Below are 14,769 nucleotides of genomic sequence, written 5' to 3' on the forward strand. Positions count from 1 at the left end.
GCATGCCTCTTCTACAGATACTTCCATGGGCACTGTTCTCCTGAATTGGCTTCTATAATTCCAGCTCTCTCTTTCAAAACAGTCCGAACACGTGCCGCCACCAGCCAACATCCATTTACTGTCGAACTTCAAACCCACAGAACCAACTTTTCATCTTCCTCATTTATTCATTCAACTGCCGTTTTCTGGAACAACCTTCCTTCATAAGTATTTCCTGAAAATTACAATCTTCAGAAGTTCAAGTCCAATGTCAACAAATGTCTTCTTTCGTCTTCTCAACCTCTAAACCAAGCACGGTACTAAGTACTATAGGTTCTAATACCACTCGTGTTTGGGGTACACATAAAAAAAAAAAAAAAAAAAGTAGCATAGTGTCAGTAGTGTCCTTGACAACCCTGCCAACCTTCGTTATTGTCTGCAAACTTGGACATTAAGCTTGATATACCATCATCAATATCATTTATAAATACAGAAAACAATTATGGACCCAATACTGAACCCTGAGGGACTCCACTAATAACATTAGTCCACGATGAGCAGTGTCCATTGATTACCACTCTCTGTCTTCTCCCCCTCAACCACCCTTTATCCATAGCAGCAATTTGCCTCCAATGCCACATTGTTCCAATTTGTGCAGCAGTCTTCCATGTGCAACAGTATCAAAAGCCTTTCTAAGATCCAAGTATATAATATCAAAGTTATTCCCTGCATCCAGTTCTTTTGTGACTGCATCATAGTAGCCAATCAAATTGGTCAGGCAAGACTTCCCCTTAACAAAACCATGCTGTGTCTGAGCTATAACTGAAGTCTTGTCTAGATGATCCTGCAGTGCTTCTTTAACCAGTGCCTCCATTAATTTTCCGGGAACAGAAGTTAAACTAACAGGTCTATAATTACTTGTGTCGCCCTTTGATCCTCCTTTGTGAATTGGGGTCACATTTGCACATCTACAGTTCATGGGTACTTCCCCTAAGTCCAAGGAAGCTCTCATAATTATGGCTAAGGGTTTGCTTACTTCTTTTGCTGCCTCCTTTAATATAACTGGATAGATCCCATCCATCCCAGGTGCCTTTCTTGTGTTTATCTTCAACAATTTCTCCTGCCCTTTACTTTCAGATACTACAAGATTCTCTAGCTTACTGCCAGAGTTGAATACACCTCTGGCATTCCCCTCGCTGAATAACTCCTCATGTGTGAATGTCGATGCAAAATATTCATTTAGTTTGTTAGCTACCTGAGCAGGATCATCAACAGTTGACCCATCGATATCAAGTGGACCAATCTGATTCATCCCCTTCCTTCTAGAGTTTACATAAGTAAAGAACTCTTTGCTGTTTTTCTTTGCATCCCTTGCCAAAGATTTCTCGTAATCTGCCTTCGCCTGCCTAACCTCCTTTGTAACTTGGTTACAGATCAACTTGTATCTATCATAGGCTTCTGTGTCACGTGTTAATTTGTATGTATCCCATGCATTTTTCTTCTCTGCCATATGTCTCATTAGTTCATCTGACATCCACTTAGGCCTAAGCCTTGAACAATATTTCTTAGTTGGTATGTAAAGCCTAGTAGCTTCCAAGATAAGTTCATTGAATGCTTCCCATTTTGAATTTTCTGTTGGTAACATCATCAGTTGGTCCCACTGTATAGAATTTAAATACTGTCTCAGTCAATCGTAGTCGCCTTTACGAAAGCAATACCCCTTCCCTTTACCCCTAATGGTAGTTACCTCTTTGAGTAACTCCCCACTTCAGAACACTGTGATCACTGCCACCTAGTGGTTTATTTACCTGCAGATTCTTAATGCATGAAGAATCACTATTGATAAACAAATCAAGAGTATTACTCCCTCTAGTTGCCTCCCAAACATGCTGATGTAGAAAACAATCATCCAATAAATCCACAAAAGCCTTGCTAGTGTGTGAGTGACCAGCCCCCAAATTCCAGTCAATATCTGGGAAATTAAAATCCCACATTATAAGACTCTCTGATTTACTGGCCCACTCTGTTTCCCTGTACAGTTTCTTATTATACTCATCAGAGTCATTAGGCCTATAGCACACTCCTACTCTCAATTTTGATCTCCCAATGCTTATGTCACATCAAACTGACTCAACACTGCACTGTCCAGCAATGTCGACTGGCTTCACTTCCTTGGATTTTATGTATTTTTTAGTAATAGCATAACCCCTCCTCCCTTCCTATCCTGTCTATCCCTCCTGTAGACATTGTACTCCCCAAATTCCATTTCTGCATTCCTTATATCTGTGTGACACCACGTCTCTGAAATCCCCACAATATCTGCCTTTGATGTTTTGAACAATACCTCAAATTCATCAAATTTCTTTATCAAACTTCTAGCATTGGTGTATATGCAAGTATACATGCACCTGTTCCTATTCTTAGCTACCCTAACACAACCCATGTGTTTACTTGTACCTCAATGGTTCCCAACAGTCTCTGAAATATCCTACATCTTATTTTCCAGGCTGCAGCTCATTCCAATAGAAGCAGTGCAAGAACACTTTCACTTCTGCTAGTGGTTACTGTTAATCTATTAGTCCTTGTATCCCCCCAATCTAGCAGTTTTCCGACCCACCTAACACTGCCTCGATAGCATCAGCAAACATTCTTGCACCTTTTCTATTTAAGTGTATCCCATCCCTGTAGAAGCAGTCTCTCCTGTTAACAAGTACAGACCAGGCTGAAAAAAAATTCTACCCCTTGAGCTTGCACAATCTTTACAGGGCCGAATTGATCGACAGGGCTCTCATCATATACTCCCTCCTATCGTGTCTGGGCAGAATTGCAGACACTTTCAAATTCAACCCTAATTCACGGCTTTTTTCCAACAGTGACCTGTACTTGTTAAGTAATTCCACAGGTCTCCTACTCTTAATATCATTAGTAATATCATTTTGAGTGATATATATATGAAATATGATATAAAATATGAAGAGGAGAAAAATTAAATACCTATGATATTTGGCAGAAACAAGCTGAGTGGAATATAATCAAGAAATGAAGATACAAATATGCGAACATGATTAATAAGGTACAATTATGCGAATATGATTAATAAGAATGGAATGCAAACAGAGGGAAAACTATGACAAAAATGGTGGAGTTGCTCAGAAGAGAAGAACTATGGGAGCCCTCTGTGGTCAAAATAAAATAGAGAAAATAAGATTGGACATAAGTAATTATTGATATTAAATTACGAAAAATGAAAAGAAAAACTTAGGAAGTGAAAGAACACGAATTTAGACAGATCCAAAAGTAAAAATCTTTTACTTGACACCATTTTAGATACTGAAATAGAACTTTTCCACTTTCACCACCATGGCTTCAACAATGTTAAAATTAAAATACTTGCCATTATCAATGACAACGTTCTTCGTGATTATTATGAGAATTTATTTATGTGTACTTATAAATCTTTATATCCCTACGGCCTAAACAATAGATTTTTTAACAAAACTCTTTTAAGCAATGGTTGTTTAAACACCAGCCACTGCATTTACAATTTATTCCATCTTAGTCATTTCTTCAATAACAATAAGCGTAGATACAAACGTGGAAATAAATCAAATCGTCATCATAGGCATATTCGGCATTTTCGTAATAATATTAGCTCCTGGGACAACACCATTCTTGATGTACACAACATTTCTCTTTTTCTCTTTAATATCAAAAACCCTATACTAAAAGCCTTAACTCTATTTATTAGCAATTTTAAGTTTAAAAATATTCAACTTAAGCATATTAGTTTAGATATCTCTCTCTTTAGATTAGGTCGCATTACTACATACAGTAATGAATACTGTACTATTAAATTTATTCATAGTTGGTTCAATAAAATTCTTTGGCATTATTTACTTAATAATCGTAATAATTTTCTCCCATTTTATAACAATTTCAAGTTCAAGATTCATCACTGCTTCAGCTATGAATCTCCTATTGGACTCAAAATTTGTAATTATAAAACTTTAGCTACTAATTTAGGCAACTTACAAGCTTTAGATCTTCCATATCATTGTGATGATCCCATATATGCTCCTTACGTTGATCAACATCATAAACATATTATTACTGGCAACCTGGACATTATTAACAACATTCCACTAAAGTCTGCTGTGGAAAAGGGTTTTAAATTCAGACCCGTCCATAAGGCCAACCTCAATAATATATATAAAGGTATTTATCTGAATATCTGAAACTTTTGCAACAAGCTAGCATATAAATATACAATACCCCACGAAGCTTTTTATAATTGGATAAATGTTATATATCAAGACATTAAAAAAATTATTTCTAAGACTTACTACCTTTACAATAATTCACATATCAAGTACTCTAACCTGAAAAAAGCCATCTCAGATTTACAACAAAAATTTATTATCACTCCGGTAGATAAGGCTTCTAATAACTTTGCTATCTTTTGCAAGCAATTTTATTACACCACCCTTAAAAAGGAAGTAGAAAGTAGTTCCACCTTTTTACGCTGTAATCTCGGCATTAATACAATCATCAAAAAAATTATAGCCTTGCATAAAAAATTACATACCAAAATTCGCAATTCTACTTTACCTTTCTTGTATATGATAGCCAAATTCCACAAACATCCAGTTGGCTTCAGATTCATCACTAGTGCCAAAAAAAAGTGGCTGTTATCAACCAGGTAAACAATTTTTCAAATTGTTAGCTACCATTCTTATTAATATCCCTTCCACTTGGATCATTAACAATAACCATAGTATCATTAAAATTTTTAATTCCAATACCTATTCCAGCATATTTAGTATTGAAACCTATGACTTCACCACCTTATTTACCTCCTAACCACATCACTTGATTGTTAATGTACTTCATCAATTGTTCCTCAAATACAAAAACGTTATACCAACAGATGAGGTTACTTGGAATAACCACACCAACCTCTGTATTTTAAACAATTATATTTACGATGATAAATACACTTATAAACAATCCATAGGAGTTCCCATGGGTTCACAAATTTCTAGTATAGTATCAAATTTATTTCTTCATTATTATGAACATCTATATATTCATAACAACCCGAACCTTAATTTTTATGCATTCTGCTATGTTGATGACATTCTTATTCTCAACATTCATTTTGAAAATATTGCAAAATCCATATATCCCTCTGAACTCACTCTCAATAAAGAAAACTTTGGCAACCAACATGCAAATTTCCTTGATTTAAGTATTACTCTAAACAGTCCTCCTCTTCGTCATAATTTGGAACTATTCGACAAAAGAAGCAAATTTAATTTTAATATTATCTATTTAACAAATTGGAACTCGAACATTTCGATTAAGGTTCATAAAAATATAATCTACACACAAATTATCTGTTTGGCTAATATCAATAGCAATCAATCACTTTTCGCTGGTGCTTTAAATGATCCATATACCAAACTTCGCAATAATGACATTCCTATTAATTTCTTAAATTTTATTATAAAAAATCTCTCTGATTTCATTAAAGAAAAATTCGGTTTCACCATGTTCCACCTTGATTAGGGTTAATTTGATACCTGTATAGTTGTACATTTGAATGGTGGTATTTCCACTGCTTGGAAAGTGATCACACATAATGACTTCTATTAGAATGATGTTCGTGTTCTTTCACTTCCTAAGTTTTTCTTTTCATTTTTCGTAATTTAATATCAATAATTACTTATGTCCAATCTTATTTTCTCTATTTTATTTTTACCACAGAGGGCTCCCATAGTTCTTCTCTTCTGAGCAACTCCACCATCGTTGTCATAGTTTTCCCTCTGTTTGCATTCCATTCTTATTAATCATGTTCGCATATTTGTATCTTCATTTCTTGATTATATTCCACTCGACTTGTTTCTGCCAAATATCATAGGTATTTAATTTTTCTCCTCTTCACATTTTATATCATATTTCATATATCTATCACTCAAAATATACACTACAAGCTAGCGGTATTAATTTCCACTTCTACTAACACTCTCACAGCCAAGGCCCTCTTCTATGAGGTTGGGTACTTACACACCCGGCTTGCCTAGTATCCTTTAAACTCTTTTCCTTCTCTTTACATCTTTCTACTCTTCGTTTTTCCATCCGTTGAACTATTAGTGTAATACGAGGGTGATTCGGACATTCTCACTTTTCTTATTCTCACTATCTTCGCCTCTATATTTTTAACTTCTTTTCCCTCCCTACCTTGCATTGCTTCCTTTTTTCAATACCGCTACCTTGTTATTTATTATTGTTATTATTTAATTTACATACTTTCGATTTAAACGTACGTTCTTACATACTTTCTACTCAATTTATTAAACTAAACACACTGTGTTTGCGTTCTTGCATACTATCAACTCAATTTATTAATGTAAATACACTGCGTTATTTAATTTATTAATCTAAATAAATTTATTAGCATTGGGGCTACCTCAACTCATGTTTCTGGAGATTAAAAAAAAAAAAAAAAATTTATCTATTTCATTTTAATAGCTTCTCCATCAGCATGAGTTTGCATAGAAACACAGTGTTTGGTACATGATCAGGTGTAGCCCCCTGATGAAATGCCTGATCTATGTACCAATTTTTAATATTTTTATAATTTTTTAATTCTTTAATTTTTATTTTTGAATTTTATAATTTTTATCACTATTACCCTCCCCTCTTTTTCTTTCAGCCTTTGTACATATGATTAGCCTGTTGATTCGGGATTAATTCAGACTTAATTCTACTTAATGATTTTTTTTTTTTTTTATAGGTTTTTAACATTCTTTCTCTCTTTTTTTCTCTTCAACTAGGCTTGGCATTTTGTGATTAATAACTTCTCCAGCTATAATTATTTTTATGTTTATTTTATTTTACTTTCATTTGTGACACTTATTTATATACATCTATCCTGTTTTGCTGCTTGGCGCATTCAGGTACACGTACTGTTTTTCCTATTTTTTTTTTTTCCCCCTTCCACTTCTTTTTTTTCCCCCTTCCACTTCTTCATTTTTTCCTTCCACTTCTTTGTTTTCATATTTCACACACATTATATATATATATATAACTTGTATGAAGAAAAATAATTTTTTCTTTAAAACGTAATGGGTGTGTTCGAGAAGAAAAAAAGTGATTATACAAATTATGCTAATTATTGTTCATTTTTATTCCTTGATTCTTAAACAAAATTCTAAAAAATAATGTGATTAGTGGACATCAGATTTGTATGTATTTTCATATCATTAGTGTATATAAATGTATATAATAAGTATTACCAGCAATACTGCATATTCTGTTAATTCAATCAGTTTTTCAAAGAAACTCAGAAATGTGACTTCAGTCATTGAAAAAACATCAAGCTATTACAATAAATCAGTGTGGGAAAACAATTTAGTTAGTATGAGAAAACATGTCAATGGTATTTTACTTTAACTCTTGTGCCATCAGCAATGTTGGATGAGAGTACATTCTTTGGAAGTGTAACTTACAGTTCAGTTTTACAATAAAAAAATTAAAGAATAGGTAATTTGATATTTTGTTCAAAATGCCAAAATTTAAATCTGCTGCTAGATTTATGGAATCTTGGATCAGTAATCACAGAAAATTTTTTTACTAAGGGTGGCAGTATTGTTTTTGTGTTATCTGTGAAAAGAATGAGAAAAAACCCTGAATTTATTCAAACTAAGGATTTTTACAATAGCAGAGGGCAGTTCCAACAATCAACTACCTGCTGGCAAGGGCAAACGTTCGCACACCTATCTTACAACCACCTTTCCTCAATTTGAATTTGTCCCTTCATGTGTGCAGTCTGAGGAAGACAAAGAATGCCATCGGCACTGAGCTTACTCAAACCATTCAAAGCCTTAAACACCTCAATCAGATCACCTTGCAGGTGCCCAGTTTCCAGAAATTGCAATTTGAAGAACTGATGAATTTCTTGGTAAGTGCAACCTTTTGTTCTAATTCTCTGTACCCATTCCAGCAGATCCTAAAACGAGGCCTCCAGATCTGTATGCAATATTCAAGATGTACCTTAACCAATTCCTTATACAATGGGATAATCACCTTATACCTGTTTGCAAAATTCCTGTAATATCATTGACAAAAAGCTGAGCACCTGCAACCTGTCTGCACTGTCAAAGAACTTCATAACTGATGCACATTTTCCACTGCCATGAGTGTAGTACAACACAGTTGATACGTTAATCTGGAATTACTACTACCCATATGCAGTACCTTGCATTTGTCAACATTAAACTTCAACTGCCATTTCCAGCCCTACTACCAAATTTTTCTAGACCTTGTTGCAGTAGCATACCGTGATTACTGTCATTAATCCATTGATAACCACTCTCTGTCTTCTCCCACTCAACCATCCATTGATCCACAGGAGTAAACTGCTCTTAATAAGGCAGTCTTTTATGTGGAACAAAATTAAAACCTTTTCTGAAATCCAAACATATGATATCAAAATTATTTTCTGCATCCAGTTCCTTGGTTACTTCAGTATAGTATTCAATAAAATTAGTCAGCCAAGATCACTGATTAACAAATCCATGCTGCAACTGCAGTATAACCGCATTCCCGTCTAGATGGTCCCATTACTTCTTTAACCAGGAACTCCATTATTTTCTCTGGAACAGAAGTGAAGGTAACAGGTCTGTAATTACTGACTTCACACTTTGATCCCCCCTTTGTCAATTAGGGATACAGTTGCACATCTCCAGCCCACTGGGAACTTCCCTGAATCCAAAGATCCTGTCAGTTATGGCTAAGAGTTTTCTTACCTCCTTTACTGCCTCCCTTAACATGACTGGATAAGTCCCATCCACCTTGGGTGCTATTTTTATGTTTAGCCTTCAACAATTTCTCTTTTGCATTCCTCTCAGTTATCATACAATCATTTATCTCCCTGTTAGAACTTTTAAACGTCTGGCATCTCCTTCTCTAAAGAATTCTGCATATGCAAAATACCTATTCAGTTTGTGAGGCAACCTGAACAGGATTATTAACATTTATACCACTGATATCAAGTAGTCCAATGTGATTCACCCCCTTCCTTCCTTCTAGTGTTTACATAAATAAAGAAGCTTTCACCACAGCACACTGCCCTTATAGCCAGTTTGTTAATGAAAATAAGCAGAAATTTGCAAATTAAAAAAAAAAAAAAAAAAATCATTTCAGTTTAAATGTAGTTTCTTATTACTATTTTTTTTTGCACACACACACACACACACACACACACACACACACACACACACACACACACACACACACACACACACACACAACTTTGCAGGTGCACTATAGCCTCGGCAGCTTATGCACCCCAAAACCCACCCACCCACCCAAAGTTTCATGGTATGAAACTTTTCCCCCAACTATATTATGATGGTAAGAGAGAGAAAGACAGATATGCTGTTGTAAATCTAGAGAGCTGGCAGCTATGACAAACCATTCTCAGGTGTTTATATGAGCCATATTTTTAAATAATTCACAGAATGAAATTTTTAAAAATTTCAATTTCAGAAGTTTTGCTATTTTTGGCAAAAAGGAAAAGACAGAGAAAAAGGCTGCTTTTGCAAAAAGAAAAAAGAACTCTATAGCAACTGTAGCATGATAATGAGATGAAGAAAGAGTCAAATTGTGCAAAAAAAGAAAGATTCTCTGTTGTAAATACAGATATTCTCTCTCTCTGCAATTGACTATTTACTCATAGGGGATTTTTGAAGAAAGCGTGAAGAAATGAAATCTTGAGATGATCTGAACAAGAGAGAACTTGGTACCACCATTACCATCACAACTGTTAAATATATCTCATTTTTAAAGAAAGCTTAGAAAACGTGTCTCTTAAGAGAATGGGTGAAACTAATGAATTTTAATCATACTCTCCATCAAATTTCTAACTCACCTTTGCTTTTCCTTGTAGAAGATCTTGTGCTCTACGTCCAAGACTTATGTAAGATACAGCATGGTCCATCTGATTAATCACTAAATTTTCTTGAAGAAATCCATCTAATACTAATTTTCTAATCAATCTTTCAGCATCTGTACGATGGTAATTCAACCCTTGTCCATGCAAAGACAGAGTATTATGACCTGCTGCCATCACTTTGGTGCTATTGGAACCTATAAAGGACTACTTCAGTAATTCAGTAATAAATTTTATGATAATCTATCATATTTTAAATGTCATCAGCATTCAAGAGAAATATCAATATTTTTCATTGTTCTAGAATAAGCATTGTTAAAAATGATAATTTTATTTTTTAAAAATATTATGGAGAAAAGAATCTAAACAAATATTTATTAGACATTGTTTTCTGCTATGGTATGACAGAAGGGAAACTATACGGGCATATATTCATAATATACTCTACCACTTTAGGTTGTGTAATTAGCTTTTCTTTCTCAAACGTTGCAAAAACAAGCTTAGATGACCCAAGAAGGGGAAATTAAAGTTTAACACTGATATATGCAAGATATTACCATATGAGTTGCAGTAATTCCAAAATAACATACCAACTGTGTGGTATAACACTGAGTTTAGCAGAGTGAAAAAGACCTAGGGGATAATTATGCAGTCAGACATGGAGATTTCTGAGCAGTGCAGATGGGCTACCAGGATAGCTCAAGTGATAAGGAGGTAATTATCCTATTGCATAAGGCAAATAGTTAGGCGACATCTTGAATACTATATACAAGTCTAGAAGCCTCATTTTATAAAGGATGTCAATCTATTGACATCCTTTATAAAATGTACAGAGAAGGGTAACAAGGTTAGTGAGGGGAACAAAAGGATACTCTTACCAAGGAAAGGCTTCAGTTCTGCAAATTAGAAATTAAAACCTGCAGGGAGCTCTCACTGAGGTGTTTATGGCTTTGAATGAATTGAATAATTTATAAGCTATTATTTTGAGTTTTCATGGCTAGGCCTATGTAACAACACCATATGAGGTACATAGAAAAAGTGATTCCACTAATTATTTTTTATTTATGCAATAGCAGGAACTGGTCTCCATCAAAGTACTTACCAACGTGTAAAAACAGTAATTAGTTTTAATATTTTAGCATAATATGTATAAATATAAAATTTGATTAATCTAATTTGGCTTATTTAATATGCATAGATTAATGTCACTACTCACTGTGATCCAACACTACAGCGTTGCTTATATCTTCATTAATGGCTGATAATATACATACATTTGTAGGTATAGCAAATTTAGGGATTATCAGCTTTTTCTACAATGTCAATATGTATATATTTTGACCATATAATGTTCAATTTCTGCAATGGCATTAGTAACTGTTAATAGGATAATTTCTATCATAATTGATAATAGCTATAATTAAATTATATTTTTATACATATGTACATTAGCATTAGTAGAAGCATATGATGCAAGAAAGCAAGCTTATATAGCATCAGCAAAAAAAAAAAATGCATGTGTACTCTGTATACACAAAAGATGTTTTATGTGAAAACTGATGAAAATGTGAAACGGAAATGACCCAATTATGCAACTTCCTAAATGATGCTAATGCAGTCACTAATGTTGATTCGGTAGAGTAAATAGCGGGTGTAAGCCTGCTCCTTTACCGAATCAACATTAGTGACTGCATTACTATGTTAGTCATTACTACTAATAACTCTTTGAGAGTTGGACTTCTTACTCCAACTATGGAGTAAGAAGTCCAATTCTGGAAGAGTTGTTAGTAGTAATAACAGTTAATGACTACTATTAGTACTAACTCTTCCACAACAACACTAAAATATTAACTATTATTACTAAATACTGTTAATGATTCAGCGAATACTCCTATTGACTGTTAGTTAATTTAGTAGTTATTACTACTAAAATAAATCAATAATAGTTAGCAGTTAACTGTAAACTTAATTTTTTTTTTAATGTTAATAGTGAATGTTAGTAGTAAAAACTATATACTACATATTACTAGTTTTAGGAGTGTAACTATTAACCGTATATACTGAGTGGACAGAAATTATGGGATACCTACCTCGTACTGGGTAGGCCCACCTTTGACCCAGATAAGGGCAGTCACATGGCGAGACATTGAGTCCACTAGTTCACGAAAGCGTTCCACAACTATTTCCATCCATGCTTGCTACACCGCTGTCCATAATTCCATCGCATTCCTGGGTGGAGGATCCAAAGCTCGAACGGACCTTTCCACAGCATCCTAAGGATACTTCACAGTGTTTGTGTCTGGTGAATGGGGAGGCCATTTCATGGTGGTAAAATCTGCGGATTGCTCTTGAAACCATGTTCTAGTCACCACGGCTCTGCAGGGAGGCACATTGTCCTGCTGGAAGAGTCCTTTGCCCTGTGGGCGCACGATGATCATGAAGGGATGCAGATGGTTTGCAAGGATGGACACATAACCTGGACCATACCATTCAGAGATGCGTCTAGACATACCAGAGGTCCCAACATCCACCTGCCCTGAACAGTTCCTTGTTGACATGACAGGTGCATAGCTTTGTGCAGTTTCTGCCAGATACGCACTCTCCCATCCGATTGAAATAAATGGAAATGTGACTCATCGGACCAGGAGACAAGTCTCCAATCATTCAAGGTCCAGTACTGACGTTCTTTCGCCCAATTGAGGCTTATAGTCCTGTGTCATGGCATTAACAATAGGATTCTGGTGGGTCAGCGGCTCCCATACCCTATTGTAGTACTAGTAGTGGCATGTGATGCAAGAAAGAAAGTGTATGAGCTCACGCAGCATCAGCCAAAAAAAAAAAAAAAATCACACCATTCCCTCCAAAATGCCTGTCCAGTTCCTTCTTAAATTTATTCAACATATCAACTTCCACAATGACAGATGGAAGTTTGTTCCAGCGATTAACCACCCGCTGGCTAAAGGCAAATTTCCGCACATCTATTCTACATCTGTCTTTTCTTAATTTGAATTTATGCCCCCTTAGGTTCGTAATCTGAAAAAGTGGAAGAATCTCATCAGAATTCAACGTGCTCAACCCATTCAAGGCCGCCTACACCTCAATCAGATCACCGCGCAGGTGCCTAGTCTCCAGCCACTGCAATTTGCAGAACTTAATCCTCTCTTGGTGAGAGGATCCCTTTATTCCCCTCACCAATCTTGTTTCCCTTCTCTGTACATGCTCAAGCAAATCTACATTATTCCTAAAATGAGGCCTCCAGACCTGTATGCAGTACTCAAGGCATGGCCTGACCAATGCCTTATACAGAGGGATAATCACCTCCTTTTCCCTGCTAGCAAAATTCCTATATATATCATTGACAAAACCCCATGACCTGCCCTGCCAGCCTGTCTGCATTGCTCAGAAAACTTCATATCTGACTGCACAATTACTCCCAGGTCTTTTTCATTTTCTACCACCTTAAGTGTAGTACCACACAGTTGATATGTTCCTCTGGGGTTACTTCTACCCATACGCAGTACTTTGCATTTGTCAAGGTTAAACTTCAGTTGCCACTTCTTAGCCCATCTGCCCAAATTATCTAGGTCCTGTTGCAGTAGCACACTGCCATTACTGTCATTAACAACCCTGCCAACCTTTGTATCATCTGTAAACTTCAACATTAAGCATGATATACCTTCATCAATATCATTGATAAATATACAAAACAACAGTGGACCCAACACCAAACCCTGTGGGACTCCACTAATAACATTAGTTCACGAAGAGCAGCACCCATTGATTACCACCCTGTCTTCTCTCACTTAACCATCCTTTTATCCATTGTAGTAACTTACCCATAATACCATTCTGCTCCAATTTGTACAGTAGTCTTCCATGCGCAACAGTGTCAAAAGCTTTCCTGAAATTCAAATATATGATATCAAAATTATTTTTTGCATCCAGTTCCTTTGTAACCACATCATAATATCCTATCAAATTTGTCAGACAAGACTTTCCCTTAACAAACCCATGCTGTGTCTGAATTATTGGTGCAGTCTTGTCTAGATGATCCTGCAATGCATCTTTAACCAGCGACTCCCCATTATTTTACCTGGAACAGAAGTTAAACTAACTGGTCTGTAATTACCCGTGTCACCCTTCGATCCCCCTTTGTGAATTGGGGATACATTTGCACATCTCAAGTCCATGGGAACCTCCCCCCGAGTCCAAGGATGCTCTCATAATTATGGCCAAAGGTTTGCTTAGTTGCTTTGCCGCCTCCTTTAATATAACTGGAAAGATCCCATCCACCCCAGGTGTTTTTCTTATGTTAAACTTCAACAATTTCTCCTCCACTTTGCTCTCAGTTATTACAAAATCATTAAGTATCCTGCTACAATTTGATAACCTGCCATTTTCAAACCTTGATAATTCCTCATGTGTGAAGGTAGATGCAAAATACTCATTCAGTTTGATTGCTATCTGAGCAGGATCATCAACAGTCGAACCATCGATGTCCAGTGGACCAATCAGATTCATCCCCTTCCTGTTAGAGTTTATATAAGTAAAGAAATCTTTGCTGTTTTTCTTAGCATCTTTTGCCAAGGATTTCTCATAATCTGCCTTCGCCTGCCTAACCTCTTTTGTGACCTGATTACAGACTAGCTTATATCTGCCATAGGCTTCTGAGTCGCTTGATAATTTATATGCATCCCATGCATTTTTCTTCTCTTTACGAGTCTCATTAAGTTCATTAGATAACCATTTAGGCCGAAACCTTGAACAATATTTCTTAATAGGTATGAAACTTTTAGTAGTTTCCACGATTAATTCCTTGAATGCTTTCCACTTAG

At 35.6% G+C, this 14,769-nt stretch overlaps 1 protein-coding gene across 1 annotated transcript in view; it reads right to left on the reverse strand.

Annotated features, from left to right (window-relative positions):
- The window catches only part of LOC150080603 (recQ-like DNA helicase Blm), a 200,546-nt gene that overhangs the window by 45,123 nt on the left and 140,654 nt on the right, over positions 1-14,769 (reverse strand). The window contains exon 13 of the mRNA XM_090381153.1: positions 9,914-10,131. Within this exon, the coding sequence (XP_090237279.1) occupies positions 9,914-10,131 (218 nt within the window). The remainder of the gene's footprint in view (positions 1-9,913; positions 10,132-14,769) is intronic.

Source organism: Mastigoproctus giganteus, chromosome 9 (assembly GCF_048544385.1).
Source record: "Mastigoproctus giganteus isolate SK-2022 chromosome 9, ASM4854438v1, whole genome shotgun sequence".
Lineage (NCBI taxonomy): Eukaryota > Metazoa > Arthropoda > Arachnida > Uropygi > Thelyphonidae > Mastigoproctus > Mastigoproctus giganteus.